Source organism: Toxotes jaculatrix, chromosome 12 (genome assembly GCF_017976425.1).
Source record: "Toxotes jaculatrix isolate fToxJac2 chromosome 12, fToxJac2.pri, whole genome shotgun sequence".
Taxonomy (NCBI): Eukaryota; Metazoa; Chordata; class Actinopteri; family Toxotidae; genus Toxotes; species Toxotes jaculatrix.
This window is the reverse complement of record NC_054405.1, coordinates 21,237,702-21,255,687: the sequence shown is the minus strand read 5'-3', so window position 1 is coordinate 21,255,687 and position 17,986 is coordinate 21,237,702. Positions and strand designations below refer to the sequence as shown.

Sequence of the window (17,986 nt, the reverse complement as noted above, 5' to 3'; positions counted from 1 at the left end):
CTGGTCTGTTTGACCGCCACATAGCAATATTTACAAAATGTGATTCCTCTTTTCCAAACCTGCCCCTTACGAAATTCCTCTCCCTAACACAAAATGAAGATTTATAAAATGAGATATTTTATTTGTGTACAATCAATATTTTCTAGGTTGAGCTGGTGTATTGTACTGGATGAATGATTGCACGTAATGGTATTTAAGATGATAAATGAAGTTGTGTCATGGATTGATGCGATACTCTGCCTTCATTCCTCACTCAGACCTGAAAAATCCCACTCCACCCCAAGGGAACAAAATTAAAAGTACACATTTTCAAATGATCTGGCTGTATTTTCTGTGTTGTCTTTTCATCTCATTTGTGTTTGTGCCTTAGCCTGGTGAACTTTCTGATGGATGTGGAGCAGAGCAGCAGCCATCTGGATACAGTCAAATAAAACTGTTATCTTGTGGTTACAGTCATCCGCAGGCATTTAAGAAGTATTCTCGATCAACCTCGTTTATCAGACGTCAACCACTGAGTTCAGTTTGGATTATTGCGACATCTGGATCCCCTCCTCCTGCCCTGTCTTCTGACACCACAAAGGACAGCACTTCAAATGTTTTCACACACAAGTTTGTACTGCGCACACAGTTGTCAGTTTTTGCTTTTTTTTTTTTCATCAGAGCAGTTGTGTTGTCAAATTTGTACTTCTACAAACATATAACTCTTCTGCCTTTGTTTTTGATCTGTAGCAATAAATGACATGGTAGTATTTCCATGCATTCACGCGAACTCCTATAATACTATATACCTGGCTGTTTTTTTTTTTTTTGTTTAACTCATCTCAAAATACCCATGTTTTTCTTACCTCTTCCCTAAAGGGCGTTCCCATACCGGTAAAACTGACTTGAATGTGATTGGTGGAGGCGCGCCCTGCACCTGTGACCGCAGTTAGTGAGAGACTGACCGTAGCAGTCTGCAGAAGCACGAGGCGAAATCCGGCAGAGGATTTATTTGACAGCTCCATTTTAAAAGCACGGTGAGTAAATTTAGTGTATTTTTTTTATTTTGTGACAGTTCAGAGTCTATTCAAACGACGCCTCACGTGTTTTATTGTGTACGCTGGGTGATTTAAGTCAGGAACATGTTTTCTGGGGATGTGGTTGTATGTTGAAAAACTGACAGCGAAACTGTTACCAAAAAATGTCAAATTAACGATGCCTTGTTTGTCGGAAAACGCACAGACGTATTTTAACAACTCTTGAGTACGTTTTCGGAGTCTCCTGTGTCTATTTTAATATTCAGCACAGGAATTTCCCACTAAATACGGCACGTTTCAGTATAAGCACTTTTAATTGTACTTGGTTTGCTTGGTAACTACACAGCTTCCCCTCATGAAAATAAACAGCGGACATCGTTAGCAAATGGCGCAGACCCAAATTAGAGAGTAATGTTTAAGTGTGAATACGTTGCTTGCTGGATGGCATCTATGCCGAATACACCACTTGGCTTTAATAAGTAGTATAAGGTATAATTCAAGTTATGTGAGGCATTTTCCTTTGCTGTGAAGGAGGAAGTATTAAATAGTGAGATTTTCTCTATGACGTTTCGTATGACAGACTGAAGAACAGCACCTAGGGGAGAGCATTGAATTTATGGAGCAAATGTGCTGTTGTATACTTCACAGAGGAAAAGTTGAAGGTACAACAACAATGAAATGTCTTTCTTTGAGCGTGGTGAGAAAAGAAGTAGTGGCACAATAATGACAAACTACAGCAGCTCCCTCGGGGCATGCCATTTTATAGGTCACTCTAACTCAAACCAAAAAATGACCAAGAAATTAAAGCATTTTGCTTGAATGTAATGAGCTTTCGGCAAAGCAGCAGTTGCAGAAATATGACCTTTTATGATGTTATGATTTTTGTTACGTGATGTTGATATTTACTGCCTCCATGAGATCAGTGCACACATAGTTTCATGTTCCAAACTAATTACCTTGCTTGTCTAAAATACTGCATTTGTATCTCCTCAGATCTGACTGGCCAGCAGTGAGATACTTCCATCTATCATCTTTGGACTTTGAGAGATACAGATGGAGGGAGTGCTGATTTTAAAATCTGCATCTTCTCTCAACTGTTCCTCTCAAGACTTGTCTCCTCCTTTGCCACCAGATGCTCAGGAAGATAAAGATCTCCAAGCATCTTCTGCTGTGCCTCGCCCCATGTGTGTTAACGCTGCACCACCACCACTACCACCACCACCTCCTCCTCCTCCTCCTCCCCTTCCACCTCCCCCTCCTCCTCTTCTTACTGCCTCTCCTTTTGGCTCTCGTAATGTCCAGAGAAAATCCATGAAAAAGCTGAACTGGGACACCATCCCCAGCCAGCGTGTCCTGGGCAAATTGAATGTTTGGACATCTAAGCGGCCTCAGCGGGACCTAGTGCTGGACATTCGGAGCATGGAGGAGCTGTTCAGTCATGTCGACAAACGGGCATCGCTACACAGACCAAAGGCCATGGGTCTGATGAAGTGTGATGACCTCTTTCCACAGGATCCTCAGGTAAAAAGCTAGGGCTACACTTGACTCATATTTAAAACTTTGTTAGATTTTCAATAACCGATGGAGACCATCCTAAGTTTTTATGGGCTGGTACACTCAAACAAAATCCACATGCTAGGGAAGTAATGAACACACAAATAGGAAGTGATTTTTACAAATTCTATACCAATTATATCATCAGTGAGGAACTACTAAAGTAAAACTGTTTGGGGGTGTTTTTGCTTCCTCAAATATTACGTGAATTATAATGTTTAGTATGGACTTGTCTCTTATGTTTAAACAGACGGAAACATTTTTGGGCTTTTTTTCAAATTGGTATTAATGTCATTTGTTCCTTTTCTCTTTAGGTCACAATCCTTGACTCAAAAAAGAGTATGAACATTGGGATCTTCCTTAGACAATTCAAGAGGTAAGGTAACAGCTGAGGTAGAAATAAAAGAGAATGATGATGAAAATAAATGTCTAAAAAATGAATATGATGCGCCGTAAAAGAACACCAAAGAAAAGGACACACAACAAGAACTAAATGGACTCCCAACTGGAATAACTACAGTAATCAGTGGTCAGAGAAAGGTGCTGTCATGTCAAACACAGAGTCAAAAATACGGATCTTGACGCATGAACCACTTCCACTCTGCTAATCATTACCCAACCGGCAGGCTCGTTATCTCAGTGGACCATATTCAAATACATGGAAATTCCTTTTTAAACATAATTTGAGAGCATTTAGTATTAACATATGGAACAACACATTTGTTTTAACAAGCATGACTCATTTTCTTAATACTTAAATGATAGGAAAACCTTGTGCTGACCTTGTAGGTGTTTGTTGATTCTTAATAAAGAGCAGTTTCCATTGTAGCATCATAATTGCCTGTTGAAACCCTGCTTCCTCTCTTTGCCTGCTGAACAATAACAGGTCTCTGGAAACATTTGAGTGAGCTAATCAGACTAAAACTGTGGGAAAAATAGGATTTTGAAAAGTTACGGGCTCTTTTCAACACCTAGTTTTCAATATTAGAAAGTACAGTTACATTAAACTGTCTAAATGTGTTTTAGGTAGTTGTAGTGATTCTATATTTATAAATTTTATCTTTAGATCTAGTTCCAAGTTGAGTTGAAAGTTTCACATGCTGTAATGGTAAATGGCCTCTTCAGCACTGGAGTCAGTTTCTGTGTCTGAAACTTATCAAGATGATGTTACTTTCAGTCCAAGGTTCACTCAGCTGTCACTTTGAATATCAAATGTACTCTCTACATGTGTCAGCACCTCAGTGCTGCAATAATGTCTGCTTTAGCATTAGTCAAATTCAAATTGCGTCAGCCTCTGTGTGGTAGTAATGAAAATTCGCTTGATGGGATATTTGAAATCGTGTGTTGGACGCTGTAAAATGCCAGTGTTGTTTCATGTAAAGTGTGGTAGTCCGTAAAGTAGACGACCACATTCATTTTTTGAGCATGTTGCTACACAAATTTGCAGGTTAAAACTGAAATCTGTAACTTAGCGTAGGTCATCCTTGGCATAAGAGGTCACCTGCACCTGTGGTCTAAACTGTAACTGTAACTGCTACGTAAGATAAAAAAAAAAAAAAACTGAAACAGAGCAGGATGCTCACTGTGATGGATAAGTTGCCTCGAGTAGGTCTCTTAAATTTAATTTTCTCCCCCTTTTAAAATGAATAGAAACCAATGGCAGCCTGGAAGGTGGGCAAACAACTCGCATGACTTAGCAGGACTAATGATGTTTGATAAGTTATGGTGAGAAATAATGGAATTATGGCACCTTTTTGGCACCTTTTTATTATTGCTGTCTTTTGTCTCCATCTGCAGGCCAGTGACAGAAATGGTAGAGGACATTCGTCATGGGAACTGGCTCAGATTTGGAACAGGCAAACTGAAAGAGTTTTGCAAGCTGCTGCCAGAAGAAAGTGAGGTAACAAAAGCTTAACTCTTCTCCTCTTATCTTTCCACTTTGGTCTCATAATGAACATGTAAATCTCTTGGAATTTGTTTGTCTTCGTCTGAAAGCAAAACAGATATTGACCTGGAGTCCATCATTTACCATAATTATTGAGAAGTTGTTTGTGATGATTTTGGAAGAATATATTTGCCCTTTACTTCATATGCTTTAAATTTGTCATGCCACCTGAAAACTACCTGACTACTCTATATCCAATTTAATCTCATAATATACATATAAAAAAGAATGATAACAAAAATGTAATCACCACAGGTGAAGCAGCTGCTGTCATTCAGGGGGAACCTGTCTGTGTTACCTGAGGCTGACCAGTTCATGGTGCAGCTGGTCAAAGTGCCAGGGTGAGTGCAGTGTAAAAGTTTTACACATATTAATTCACTCTTTTTCATGATCAGTGGCCACCATTGGCAACATGAAAAAAACACTATTTGCTGATATGCTGACAGTAAAAAAATATATAGAATAGCGTTTCGTGTGTGTCTGTTATCTTGCATATGTTGTGTTATTTTTATAATTCTACCACTTCACCTACAGCACACGAAAACGTGTGGTTCATTAACGAAACCTGTGCTATCCTCTCTGGTGATTTGTTCACAAAAAATGTTGCCTAATTCAGATCTCTCGGCTTAATAATGAATAACAAAAGTGATAAAATGACAACTGCTGCTGCACTAAATAGCAGTTTTTTTTTTTGTGTCCTTTAGCTACGAAGAACGCCTGAAAATGATGGTGCTGAGGGACGAATTCTTTCCTCTTATGGAGGAGGTGAAGAACTCTGTTGCTGTCATGACCAAAGCAGCTAATGGTAACATTTCTGACACACATTCACCAAATGTGCTAACAGTCCTAACCTGGACTTTTTACCCCATCCACGTCCCACTTCAGGTTTATATGAGGTTTATGTTCTTTGTCTCCACCTCTTTTTCCTCTCTCCTCTTAGAGCTGTTGGACTGTGATGACCTCCATTCAGTCATTCGACTGGTATTAAAAGCCGGGAATTACATGAACGCTGTTGGTTGTTGTATTTTTCTTTCAGAATATTTTTATAGAGTACACTAATGTATCATATCTAATCCATTTAAGCTGCCCTTTTGTGCTTTCAGAGGCTTTTACTCAGCATTTATTATAATGACGAATAGACAATTCAAATGTATTATTCAGGGTGGTTACAGTGCCAATGTCATCGGCTTCAGGATGACCTCTCTGCTCAAGTTAGCAGACACCAAGGCCAACAAGCCTGGCATGAACCTTATGCATTACGTCGCCAAGGTGAGGATGAACCCCAGGATGGACAGATACTTACTCAAGAAAATATTTTTGAAATTCTGTCTGTGTATCATAGTATGTCTCCGGACAGTTATGTAACAGACTGTCTCTCCTTTATCTTCCACCCACAGCAAGTGGAGGACATTGATGCCGAGTTGCTGACTTTTCCCAGCCAGCTTGAACACATCGGGATGGCTTCAAGGTGGATATCTTCATTTTACTGACAGCGCATTTGGAAATTTAACTGAACGTTGTCCCAAAATTCAAATATTGTGAAATGTGTGTCAGTCCAAAACTGAATTCGATTGGTATAATGCTAGAATTTATGATGTAATTCCTCAGAATTACATCAATGTGTTAATGTTGCTTGATACCACAGAATTTGTAAAGAGGATGTAATCGCAGACTTTGAGAGAGAGGTGAAGAAGATCAACGAAGTGAAACTGTACAGCAGCAGACAGCCTGACCTCTTACAACAGATGGAAACATTTCTCATGGTAAAGTTTCCCCTTGTTGTTTGACCTTATTTGTGCAAAAGCACAAACTAAGCTTGTGAATAATTTGTGCACTTTGGATCCCTCTTCATTATACGCTTTTATGTCTCAGAGGGCTGAGGCCAAGCTGGCAGACGTGGAATCCTATCTCCAGGGGCTAAATTCTCTGAGCAATGCCGTTGCTGAGTACTTCTGTGAAGACCCAGCTACCTTCAAACTGGAGGAGTGCTGCTCCATCTTTCATTCCTTTTGCAAGCGGTTTGATACAGCTGTACAGGCAAGCATGGGAAGAGTTTGCATTGATACTCTAGTATGTGATGGATTAAACTTCATGACAGGGAAAAATCATACTATTGTTTTGTGTTAAAGAGATACTCTCTGAAGTGTTACGATCATTCCCGGATTATAAAGGAACCTTTGATGGTTTTATGTTGAGTGCACTGAATTTCAACAAGCTCTGTCCTCCTGTCCCCTTGTGTCATTAATCTGCACTGTGTTAGATCTTACTTGAATATATCCTCTCTTTATCTGGCTGCAGGAGAACCGAGGGCGAGAGGAGGCAGAGCAGAGGCGCAAGCGGAAGGAGAGCATGCGCATTGCAGCCAAACGACGCTCCACGGTGTCCGGCCCAGGACCTGAGCCCGATCGGGACTCGTCCAGCTTGGAGGTGGCCTTACACAGCTTTCTGTCCACCGTCCCAGAGGGATTAGCCAGATGTAGGAGGCACATGCTGCCCCCGGTTGAAGGATCCCCCGCTGACCGCAGTCCTCAGACTGTTTCATCAGCAGAAAAGGCTTCACCCTGTACTGGACAAGAGAGGCCAGAGAAGAAGCAACCCAAACTGCAGAAACAGGATGATCAAGTAGCGGCTCTCGAAAACAGAGAAGAAGCTGAGAAGATGCGTGAGATAACTCGGAAGGTGCTTCGTTACCAAAACAGCAGAAGTAGCCTTGATGGGGACAGAGTTTCAGGCACTCCTCGTCGCTCAAAGAGAGCACAAGAAACTCCAGCTACTCCTAGTACTCCTCAGCCAAGAACCAGAGACTTCTTCTTTGCCAACAATGGGGACATGGGATCCCCGTGGACCATCCTGAGCCCTTTTACGTGTTCCAAAAGAAACCTGCTACAGCGAAACAGACAAGCACGCAAGGAAAGACTGTCCTCGACATCCGGTGGAGATGACCTTGATGATGGAGTCTGGGACAGTGATGAAGGCAGTTGTCTGCCCAATTTTGCCAATTGCGACAGTCTAAAATCTCCGTCTGGGGGTTCTGCGTCTCTTCCCGAGTGCCCCCATCAGAAAGCTGAGAGAGTGTCGCAGGGTCCAATCCTCAGGTCTGTTTCCATGGATGAAACTAGGCAATCTCCAGTATCTGGCTTCCGGCTTGGGGACTTGTTCCAAAGGTCATACTCCTCCGGCTCAAGGACAGAAAATATGGGAGAGGAAGTTACAGGAGGCTTTCCATTGCATCACAGTAAGGCAAGGAATCATGTAGATGGGCAAGTGAGGAGCTCTGGGTTTATATCCTTCTTCAGACGCATCCGAGGCAGAAGTAAGCCTGGAGATGTGGAAGAACAAAACTTCAAAGGATCAAATACTTGATTAAAATTTTTATTTAGGGACAGAAACCAATCTTTGTCATTTTTTTGTGTTTTAGATTGTTCAGATTGTAATGTTTGTGTGTGTGTGTTTTTTTTTTTTTTTTTTTTTTTTGGAGGGGGGGTTGTTTTTTTGTTTTTTCACTGTCATGGTTTTACCCTACAGTGGAACCAAGGCAACTGAGGACTTGCTTTGAACTGTGAAGGCTTTGATTTTTGGAAGTCAAACTACGTTCAAAAATTGTAACCTATTTCTTTCTTTCTTTTTTTCTTGTGTGCAATAAAGGGTGACATTCTGCCTTTTAAATTTAACTGTATATGGAATATGCACTTACCATAGCATTGCATTTAAGTGTTGTCTACTCCTTTTCAGGTTGAAAGGTCTTCTCATCCACCGTTGTCAGCAAATACTTGGAAGTGTGACTGGTACTAATGTCTCCTTAGTGACGCCTGCTCAGTTTCCAGTACTTGCCTTTCACTTCATCTATTATTTCTTCTCTCTGTGAGTCTGGCTGGAAGGCACTTGTTCAGGTTAGTACACTGAGACCATCGACAAAGACAAATGCATCCAGTATTTAAGCCAATAAGTATATTCATTTACCTATTCATATTCATTTCACTTTCAAACTCGTAGCTTATTCTATAATCACAAGTGACAAGAAAATAATAATTGAATAGGACTCATTGTTGTTGATGAACCCACTCTGGGTGTTACCAGCCCCCCCTTGGCTTCCAGATCTGATCTGTTCGCCACCACTGTGCCACCTTTGTGTCTCTGCTCAGCAGTCGCTGATATTTTGGACAGAAAGAGACATTCAGTTGTGTTACTTGGGCAACAGGGTTTGTTTACACCCATTTCATTTGAGCTCTCGCAGTGTAATAATACTCTCTTGGACAAAATGCTCAATACAGGCTCTTTTCTGACTGTTCTGTTGTCCTCCCACTTCCACCCCTCCCACTGGCTCACGCTCAATGGGGACATTTGCAGTCGCCTGGCATTTCAAATCAGGCGGCATAATGAATAGAACAAAAGAGGAAATTTGAGAAATATATGGACAGTTTATTGGGCTACAAGATCACAATGAAATTAAGCATTTTCTTAGCTATAGATATGAAAGCTCTCCATAGGTGTTCAAAGCAAGGCCTTGTACTCAACCAGAGATAACAATCTGGTACTTTGAGTGCTACGGTAGGGGTGACTGACCTGTATGATGTCAAGTGAGAGCTGCAGAGTACAATCAGGCCATTGTGATATTATGTTGAGTGCCGCTGAGGACCATCTCATGTGAGTCAACTCCGGAGGACTTGAGGTGACCTACTGTCCTTGCCAAGTTGCACTCTCACCAGGGCTGTCCTAATCAACCGTGCGCTCAGAGTATGTGTGTCCCAGTGAAAGATGAGAAACCGGAATGAATAGAGAAGAGAAAGGAGGTGGGGGGAAAACTTGGACCAAGTGAGAGAGGGAGGGAGACTTGCAAGTTGTATTGTGAGGGAGCATTTAAGCAGAGAAAAGCATGTGAGAGGAGGGAGGAGGCCAGTATCTTAAAGACACAGAGAAAACACTAAAGGGGACTGTACAGGACATACAGTTGAAAAGGAACACAGTGAAGCCTGTATACTGACAATCCTGGATATTTTTCTCTAATGCGGGAACTGACAGCTGGAGCAAAAAGGTAGATAAATATCGACCATGTTTGAGGAATGCATGATAACAGATCAGCTATGAAATGCTGTTAAGTAAAAGCATTGCTCTAAGTAATATACTTACATGTTTTAATTGGTGCTTCTCCATGTGCTTTAATCGGTAGCCTAAAGCATTAAGCATTTAAGAAAACTGTCTTGTTTAAAAAAAAGATTTCTGCTGAAATTCAAATTCTCTGCTCTTTAGGAATGTGACAGAAGATCACACTGTGTGGCAACTGTAACTGCTGCCTGTGCTGTAAACTTAATCCACCATAGCAGCTATGGGTATTAGACTGTTTACAAGTGTTGTAATCAGATTCCAGGGTGGAAAGGAAAACCGTGAAGAAGAGAGATATGTTTCCAGAATTGCATTTTAAATCACGTTTTAGAAAACATTTGAACTTTAATAAAGTGTACACTCCTCTGTGATGCATCCCTGTGAGGGAAGAATTAATGTCTGACACATTTTAAACCTCATATCCATAAATATTTGGAAAAAAATCAGTCTCAGTGTACCATGGAGCACGAGGGCCATTGCATGTAAAAGAAAAAAAAAAATTACGGGAATGTTTTTTTGTCAGGGAAACACATCGCCTCACTTTGCAAGGTTGGATCAACGTCATCACACCTCAGATGCCGCCGGTAAACAGGGATTGCCACATCCCTTTTGATCTGTCCATTAAGTTGTTGTTCAGGATGCCCAAAAGCTATCACCTGTTCCAAATCAGTCTGTTGTGTTCTTCTAAATTGGCACAATTCACGGTAATGTGTCTTCAAAGCCCCAGATGCTTGAGATAATACGTGAATTCTGGGCTAAAATCACGAGTGTTTCTTTATCGCTAAATCCTATTGAAAAGCGTAATTTGATTTGGTCTTCAAACTGCAGGCGTAATACACGGCAAACGGTGGCCTCTGAGGTTGATCCAAAAAAAAAAAAAAAAAAAAACATTTTCCGATTTTTTTTTTCTTGATGTTGGAGCTTTTTCTCCTAAATTTACTACTGTAATATAAGAAAGCATCTGAGTATCGGGCTCTTTTTTTTAATTATCTTTTTTGTAACCTTATTAATGTCACAGCATTATTGATTTGAATTTTCATTGAGAAAGAGCCTCTATATAACAGCTATGGTGAATAATTCAATTTATAGTCTAGGAATTGCAAATTACCACGAATGGTTTGTTGTTGAAGTAAAAGGGAAAACAGGAATGCTATATTTTAGACAAGCAACCTAAAACTGGATGAGTTCAAGGCTGAATATAGACACTCGTACACCACATTGTCAACGTTTGAGGACAATCAATATTGAACCACCGCAGCATAAATGTGTCCTGTGATTTTCCAAAGAATTGACCCCGACGTGATTTGAACACGCAACCTTCTGATCTGGAGTCAGACGCGCTACCGTTGCGCCACGAGGTCATCTGATGTTTACGGCTCGGACAACTGGTAATGAAGGAGTCATGAGTGTTCGTATCCTATTTTATGTGTTGTCTTTGGACGTTTGCGTGAAATATTTGTCATATGCATCGTACAGTTTTTGCGCGTACCAACCTTTCCTTTATATCGCTCACGGCTGTTTCCTGATTTGGCTTTTACGCGCAGCTTCACTGATACTACGTGTCACTAAAATTTCACATAAAAAGAAGAACAAAAGGTGAGATCACAGCGCTGCTTTGTCATTCATTTGCTGCACGGTATTAAAGTCTACGCGTCCCTGTTGCTTCTTCCCGTAAAGACGTTAAGGCGTTGGAGGCGATTTTGTCCTCAGTCACTCACTAGATGGCGCAATTTAACAGAGCTTCGTTGGTTTCTGATTTAGCCTAAAGCATCTATCATTCCAGTTTTCAGAGCCATGAAGGCCCCCAACACAAAAACAGAAAAAAGAGATGTAAGTAAGTGAAGCAATAAGTTGGGCAATTTGCACTAAAGTAATGCAACTTGTATATAGCTGTTTACATTCACGGTCCTTCTACACAATTCAAGAAGAACTAACTGTAAATTAATTTGTAGTAATATGAAAAAACATAATCTCTTAAAGTAGTGTGTATGTCCTGCACATGTTAAAAGTACATGTGCTAAATTAGTTTGCAGTTCAGTTGATTGAGGTTTGGCAGGCCTGTCTGTTCATTCCAGCTGTTCTCTGCTTAGGAAAGAAGAGGAGCATCTGGAGAATCTGGGGCACTTACCTGCTAAACTTCATCAGTGACCAGCCTGTTCACAGCAAAATGGATGGGTGAGTGCACACAGCACATTTTGCATTGTTTGATCCTAGCCATGTAAAACAGTAATGTCACCAAGATGAAACTGACTCCCTTCGATATTCTTTAGTATTTCTCTTCAGTTTCAGGGTCAGTTGTCATCAAGGTAACATAAAACAGTCATTATACTCATCAGTCACCTTAAAATAGGGTTGCTCAGAGCTGATGTTATTGTCCCTCCTGCTCCTGCTGTGGCTGATCTGATTAGGATGCATGCTGTTCTCTGTCTTCACTGATGAGATGGGTTTAAACATCAGGGACTTGGAGCAGTTCGGGGCACACTGATTGGCCGGAAAGGTGAATATACAGCATGATACGAATGCTGTCAATATCCATTCAACATCCAGTTTTTATTTCACTGTTTGTATCACACCAAACCCAGATTCCCTTTCTCTCAATCAAAATATTTAGCAGATATTCCTGAGGTGGAAGAATGGGGTTCAGTCTGACTTTTGTATGTCTGTCTTTTAGGGCTCAGACTAATGATTGTGGCTTATAATCTGTGGTTGGTTTATTTGAGTTAGTTATTTAAGATCATAGGAGCTCAACACCAACACTATTCAATATTAAAACAGCAAGATATGTGTTGGACTCAAATCTTACATGTCACAGTTCCTGTTCCCACAGTCAGGAAACAGAACAAGAATATATCCAGTTCACACAGCCTCCCCCACACAGCGCACTGCTGCAGCAGCTAAAGCTCCACTGCTGCTTGATTCTCATGCTACTCTCCCACAACTAATACCCACCTGACTACTTTCACAAAGGTTTAGCCCAATTTTAAAATCCATCTGAGACACAATCTACCAGTTAGTTGAAAGTCTGTTCACATAAGTAAAACAGCTAGAGAAATATTTTTGAGTGGGAACAGAAAGTGTCCTGTTACTGTCACTGTAGTTGAGCAGTGACATGACTTTAAAACTTTTTACTGTACTCTTAAAGAACATAGATCTGGGACCTCAGTTGTTAAAGGGCCATATCAGTTGTCTCTACCTCACTTTTTAAATTTTTTTTTTTTCTATGCATGAGACCACTGTTCGTCCTCTAGCTTTAAATTTCTGGCCACAAGACCAACACAATACCACGTAGATAAGTCTCAAATCCTGGTCCTGAATGTTTTGTCAAATTGCTGAGCTGAACAGTTGCTGTAATAGATCCCTAAATCTTAAGCAAATTTCATGCTCACTACACACATCTGCCTGGAAGTTAGGAGGTCAGTCTGACAGGAGTTATTGATTAAACCATTGGGTGTTTACATCACCTTTTCTGCTCCAGCCGTTACATAATAATAGTGTTCACATAATGTGCATTCAAATGCAGACCATGTACACTCTACATGGGCTGTAATCACAATGAGCATGTGATGATTTGTCTGTGCACCAATAGTGAAATGTCCCATTAATAATCTTTTTTTCCCCCTATTTGATATGTAATGACACATGGGATGTTATTGTTTATATATACGGTATGTTTAAATATATAAGATGAGATTTGGTGGCTGCTCTTCTTGCAGTATCTCCCATTCAGTTTAAAACACAGGAAATGAATAGGCCTTTTCTTGTCTGTAGTTTGTCCGCATGCTGAGTCAAAAGCGTGTCTGCACCTGGAGGCCTCGCTAAACCTGCACCGAGACCAGCTTTTATGATTTGCAGGTCAGGGATGAGAAGCTAACTGGACTGTTTCAGAGAGAGAGAGAGAGAGAGAGAGAGAGAGAGAGAGAGAGAGAGAGAGAGAGAGAGAGAGAGAGCAGCCATCTGCGTGTTCTGCTGCACTGGATGCAGTCTCCATGGCAACATGGTGCTCCCGCAGCAAAATCCTGGGAAGATGGTTTGGTCCCCACCCCCGTGCGCATGCACACGAGTGCTTCACAGACACTTGAGAGGAGGACAGTGTCCATTCCTCCGCTGTCCATACACACACAGAGATCCTACAAGCTCCACTAACACAATTTTCCTGTCAATATATTTCACTACATGTTACATTCCCTCATTCCCTCTAACACCATATGTTCTCCAAAAAAAAAAAGCAATAACCACATTGTCAGTTATCCTTGGGAAGAACTTGAAGCCTGAATCCCTAAATGGCCATTTACTTTCTCAGTTCATTCTCTGTCAATCACTTCTCACTTTCCCTTTGTCTGTCTCTTATATATCACTCTACCAACAATTGCATCATCCTTTTAAAGCTGAGCTCCACATTTGTCATTCTTTCCAGCCACCAATTCCCCGCAGGATTTGGTCATTTATCTCCCGTGTTCCTCCCATTAGCTGCCCCTGCACCTACACTCTGAGAGGAGGATGGAAAGATGGAACGACTGGTTGCCTTTTTTTGTTTATCACTTCTCTCATATGAAGCATCACCAATTTTCTGTGTGACAGTTTGAGCTTTTCTTATTCTCTTTATAGACGCAATTTAAAAAAAGAGAGAGCGAGAGAAGAGAAGATAGGTGAGGGTAGGACTTGAAAAATTCTCTGTCTCTTTGTTGCCATATTCCCTTCACTCTGCTCATCTCTTACACTATTGGACAATCGAGCCCCCTCCCATTTTCACACCAGCCAGTCAGCTTGTACAATCTCTGTATATCTTGCCTCCGAAGAGTCTCTCTCCCTCTCTCCCTCTCTCTCTCCCTCTCTCTGTCTCCCTCAGTCACTTTCCCTCCCGCTAGCACACACATACATGCATTAAAGCCAGATCTCAATCACACACATACACATACACACACACACACGCCCTGTTCCTGCCTGCCTCCCTAGAATCTCTGCATGAGGGGCTTTTTGCTTTGGCGATGTCGGGCTTTGTGGACAAATATTGCTCCCACTGGAGGAGAGAGCGCTGAAACTTCCTTGTACCTGTCCTTCGTCTGTCAGGAACCTGCTGTAAGTAAATCTTTCACTATGACACTTGCTCTTGATCCCTGCTGTTTCATGCCATCCCCCACTATGTTCCCTCGCTCATTCCTTCATCCTGCACTATTTCCATCCCACACCTCTCTCTCCCTTTGGTAGAGGGTGCAAGCCTTTCCTTCTCTCATGTCTCCCTCTCTCGCCACTCAGCTCCCTCCCACTGGTGGACGCATACACCCTATGTTGTCTGTATGCAAAATGATGCTGCAGGCCATTTGCTGGCCTGTGATGGGTTTGTGCCGTGCAGCCTAACCTGGACCTGGATTTATTTATTTATTTATTTTTGGTATTCTATTAATACATTACATGCTTGTGTATGTGAGACACCTTCTGTGACTGTTATCATAGATGAGTGGAGAGATGAGCTGCAGTTTTCTGTGCTGGATAGGTGGTTTGGTGATATTGTGATGTGACTGCAGAATGGGAGACACTCGAAATATAAATTTGTGTAGCTTGGTGCAGTATGCTTTTTTTTTATTGTTTGCATAGAGGATGTAATAACTCATTTAAGACCTTGTTTTACTGAAGACATTTACACAGTAAACAAAAATCAGTGTCTTTGTCTTTTTTAATAGAAAACATTTTTATTCAGCCAACATGCATCAATTTGATATTATTTACTACAATTTGTATTATAAGTGGTGCAATTTCTCAGCATCACAGTCAGGTGACAGGCTTGTGTGACCATGTTTGGTTATTTTTACAATTTCAGATTACATGCATTTCATGGATTTAGCAAACTCTTCAAAACTCTTTGCATTATAATGATACAAAAGCTTAAGAAAAAGATTATTTGCCTTTAATCAGTGAGTAAACTAGATTTCAGTTACTGGCTTTGGTCCCATTCCAGATTCTACTAAGATACAGTTAATGATGGTGGGAGGAAGATCTTGCTTTGTCCATTAGGCATATGCTTTGAATTGAACTCCAATAACACAAGACACTGAGGGACTCAGTAGATGACTAAAACAGAAGTGTGCACTCTTGCACATGTAAGCGCAGAAAGGCTGGGATGTTGAACAAGGACATTTTTTAAAAAAGGCTGAAATAGTGATCCAGGGGCACCTCTGGTCACTGTGGGGGAAGTGGAGACTGGAATGTCCAGCTGGCATGGGAGGAATGTCACCGAATGTCATGGGAGGGGTGCGAGTCAGGCGAGGGGAGATGTAAACATAAATGCTGACTGATTAACTGAAGGGTTGCCAGTACTGTAACTACAGGCTTTTCTGCCCCATTTGTTTCATAACTGTCACACACACCCCACTGACTTGTTAATGGTGAGGTGTTGATGCTGATGTTGTCAGAGAGCTGTCGCAATGCTTGGATTATGAGCTCACTTGATGCACATGCTGAGTCAGGTCTAAGAAAACAGTGCAGCAATCCATAAAAGGAAAGATGTGGAGCCACTTTTCATTTCTATTAATACATTAGAGTAGATAACATTTACTCTTGCATCTAATTTTCTTTCCTCACTGTAAATGCCAATATTCAAATTAATTAGAAATGATTAGTGAGTCAAACTTAGAAATCATCAACCTGTTGTCAACACTAATCTTAAATAAGGAACTGCTACTTTCAGGTTGGAGAACACGCTTAACTTAGTGAAGTCCACTTCAGTTAAATTAGAAAGATTAATTTATTGTCCCAGAGCCCTTTGGGCGTTATTTCAAACATGCGCAGACCAGTCCCATCTACGCGCGGTCTTTTCATCTTACATGCACCAGGGTGAACCGGAGGTCAGCGAAAAGCATCCATTTGGTAAGTTAATTTTTTTCTCTTTTGTCAACCGTGGAGTTATTTTGTTGTGGTATAATGTTATGGTGTTTTACTGGCTGGGTGCGTCGCAGTCGCCAAACTCGTTAATTTCACTTGTATTTCCTTCATGATTTGCTAGCTAGTTCATGGGTAGGGAGCAGTAATGGTCCCGTGAAATGTGTGTTGTACTGTTGTTCGGGGAGCCTGTGCTCTGTTAACGTGAATGTTTGTGTGCACACGCGTGGGGAGTGGGTGGTGAGAGAAACAGAGCCGAGGGTGAAGTGTGTTGTTGCCGCTCGAGCTGCTCGCTGTGTTGTTGTAGTTACGTGGTTACGCCGACAGTAACCGTCCAGAATAATAAAGAAATACACAACGGTTTATTGACGCCTCCTCGTCCATTCCTGACCATGTCCGGCTGAACGTTACATTACAGTCTATCCGGCAGCTGGATAAAATACGCAAGCATTATATTTTTGCTGGACGGCGCACACAAACGCACACATTTTGCCCAGCGCAGCTCGAGTGCCAGCGGAAAGTTGGATGCGGCTACAAATTAAAATTTTCGGTTACTTTTCTAAATGTGCGCTGCGCTTTGTGCCCCCCTCCCCCTTCCCCGTCATATGAGATTTGCGAGAGGGGTTGGGGTGGGAGGTCGCGCTGTGTCAATTAAACTCAATCTTGACCAGGTAATCAAAACTTTTTTAACTAGTGGTCAATGCTGAAATTCTCTTCTCTTTTTTATTATTTTAGGTCAAGCCGAGCAATTTTTTTCCAATGCAGTGGACGTGTAAGTACTGCACATTTCTTGCTAAAAAGAGGGGTGCTTTGCTTAAACATTACCGTTTAAAACATGGATGCCATACTCGCACATCTCGACTCCCATGCCTGCATATGGACTGCCTGTGCACATTTAAATCTTTTAATGCCCTCCAAGTACACCTGTCAACATGGCATAATAAAAAGGATGCAGGCAAAATCAGGGAAACTGCATTTCATTGTCAGTTGTGCAACTTTGTGGAGCTTTGCACAGAAGCAGACTTTTTTACTCATTTGTGACGACATCTTAAGCTGAGACAAATGGTTGCTTGCCCATATAAAGACTGTTACTTTCAAAGTAACGTTTATTCTACCTTCAATGCCCATAGAAGCAAAGAGCATCCGATGCACAAGAAGATGGCATTCAAACCTGAAATTGTTTCAGCAAATGTAGTTGAAGAACTTCCAACTAATGCAAGTTTTTAGTTGGTCTTTGCTGAGTTTAATCGCATAGCCAGCAAGAATCTTGAGGGCAACTTCTATGAAGCTCTGGACCAGCACACACCACGCTTCATGGATCTTTTCAAGTCCAAAAAAGGAACTGTGGGACAAAAACTGAAAGACTTAATGCAGCACATCAACTGGGTGGTAAGGATTCTATTGTGTTTTGTACTATATTTCTAATAATTAGTTTTATGCATTCTCATTCTTCGCCTTTTTTGGCCCTCTACACATTTTTATGCTGATTGACTATATA

At 41.3% G+C, this 17,986-nt stretch overlaps 2 protein-coding genes and 1 non-coding gene across 5 annotated transcripts in view; 2 read left to right on the top strand and 1 right to left on the bottom strand.

The window, feature by feature from the left end:
• Positions 1–175: 175 nt before the first annotated feature.
• On the top strand, positions 176–8,148 carry fhdc3 (FH2 domain containing 3). The gene is made up of 13 exons (XM_041051208.1): positions 176–609; positions 859–1,016; positions 2,010–2,537; positions 2,885–2,946; positions 4,368–4,470; positions 4,771–4,856; positions 5,220–5,320; positions 5,456–5,526; positions 5,677–5,784; positions 5,913–5,983; positions 6,161–6,278; positions 6,388–6,552; positions 6,814–8,148. The coding sequence occupies exons 3-13, from the start codon at positions 2,070–2,072 to the stop codon at positions 7,876–7,878; spliced, it is 2,418 nt and encodes an 805-aa protein (XP_040907142.1). The 5' UTR covers positions 176–609; positions 859–1,016; positions 2,010–2,069; the 3' UTR covers positions 7,879–8,148.
• Positions 8,149–9,377: 1,229 nt separating this feature from the next.
• The window catches only part of trim3b (tripartite motif containing 3b), a 31,230-nt gene continuing 22,621 nt past the window's right edge, over positions 9,378–17,986 (top strand). The window contains exons 1-2 of one of the 3 annotated variants that reach the window (XM_041051859.1): positions 9,378–9,547; positions 11,706–11,790. The gene's annotated coding sequence lies outside the window, so the exon portion shown is untranslated. Of the gene's footprint in view, positions 9,548–10,986; positions 11,004–11,705; positions 11,791–14,591; positions 14,692–17,986 lie in introns of those variants that run through there. The other 2 variants (XM_041051861.1, XM_041051860.1) reach the window with 2 other exon arrangements.
• trnaw-cca lies at positions 10,905–10,976 on the bottom strand. The gene has a single exon. It is a non-coding gene; the product is annotated as a tRNA-Trp (tRNA).

Excerpts from the sequence above, each read along its gene's own strand:
- fhdc3 (XM_041051208.1), top strand. The coding sequence starts at position 2,070 with ATGGAGGGAGTGCTGATTTTAAAATCTGCATCTTCTCTCAACTGTTCC. Across the intron at positions 2,538-2,884 it reads TCTTTCCACAGGATCCTCAG|GTCACAATCCTTGACTCAAA; the intron begins GTAAAAAGCTAG and ends TTTTCTCTTTAG. Across the intron at positions 5,984-6,160 it reads CACATCGGGATGGCTTCAAG|AATTTGTAAAGAGGATGTAA; the intron begins GTGGATATCTTC and ends TTGATACCACAG.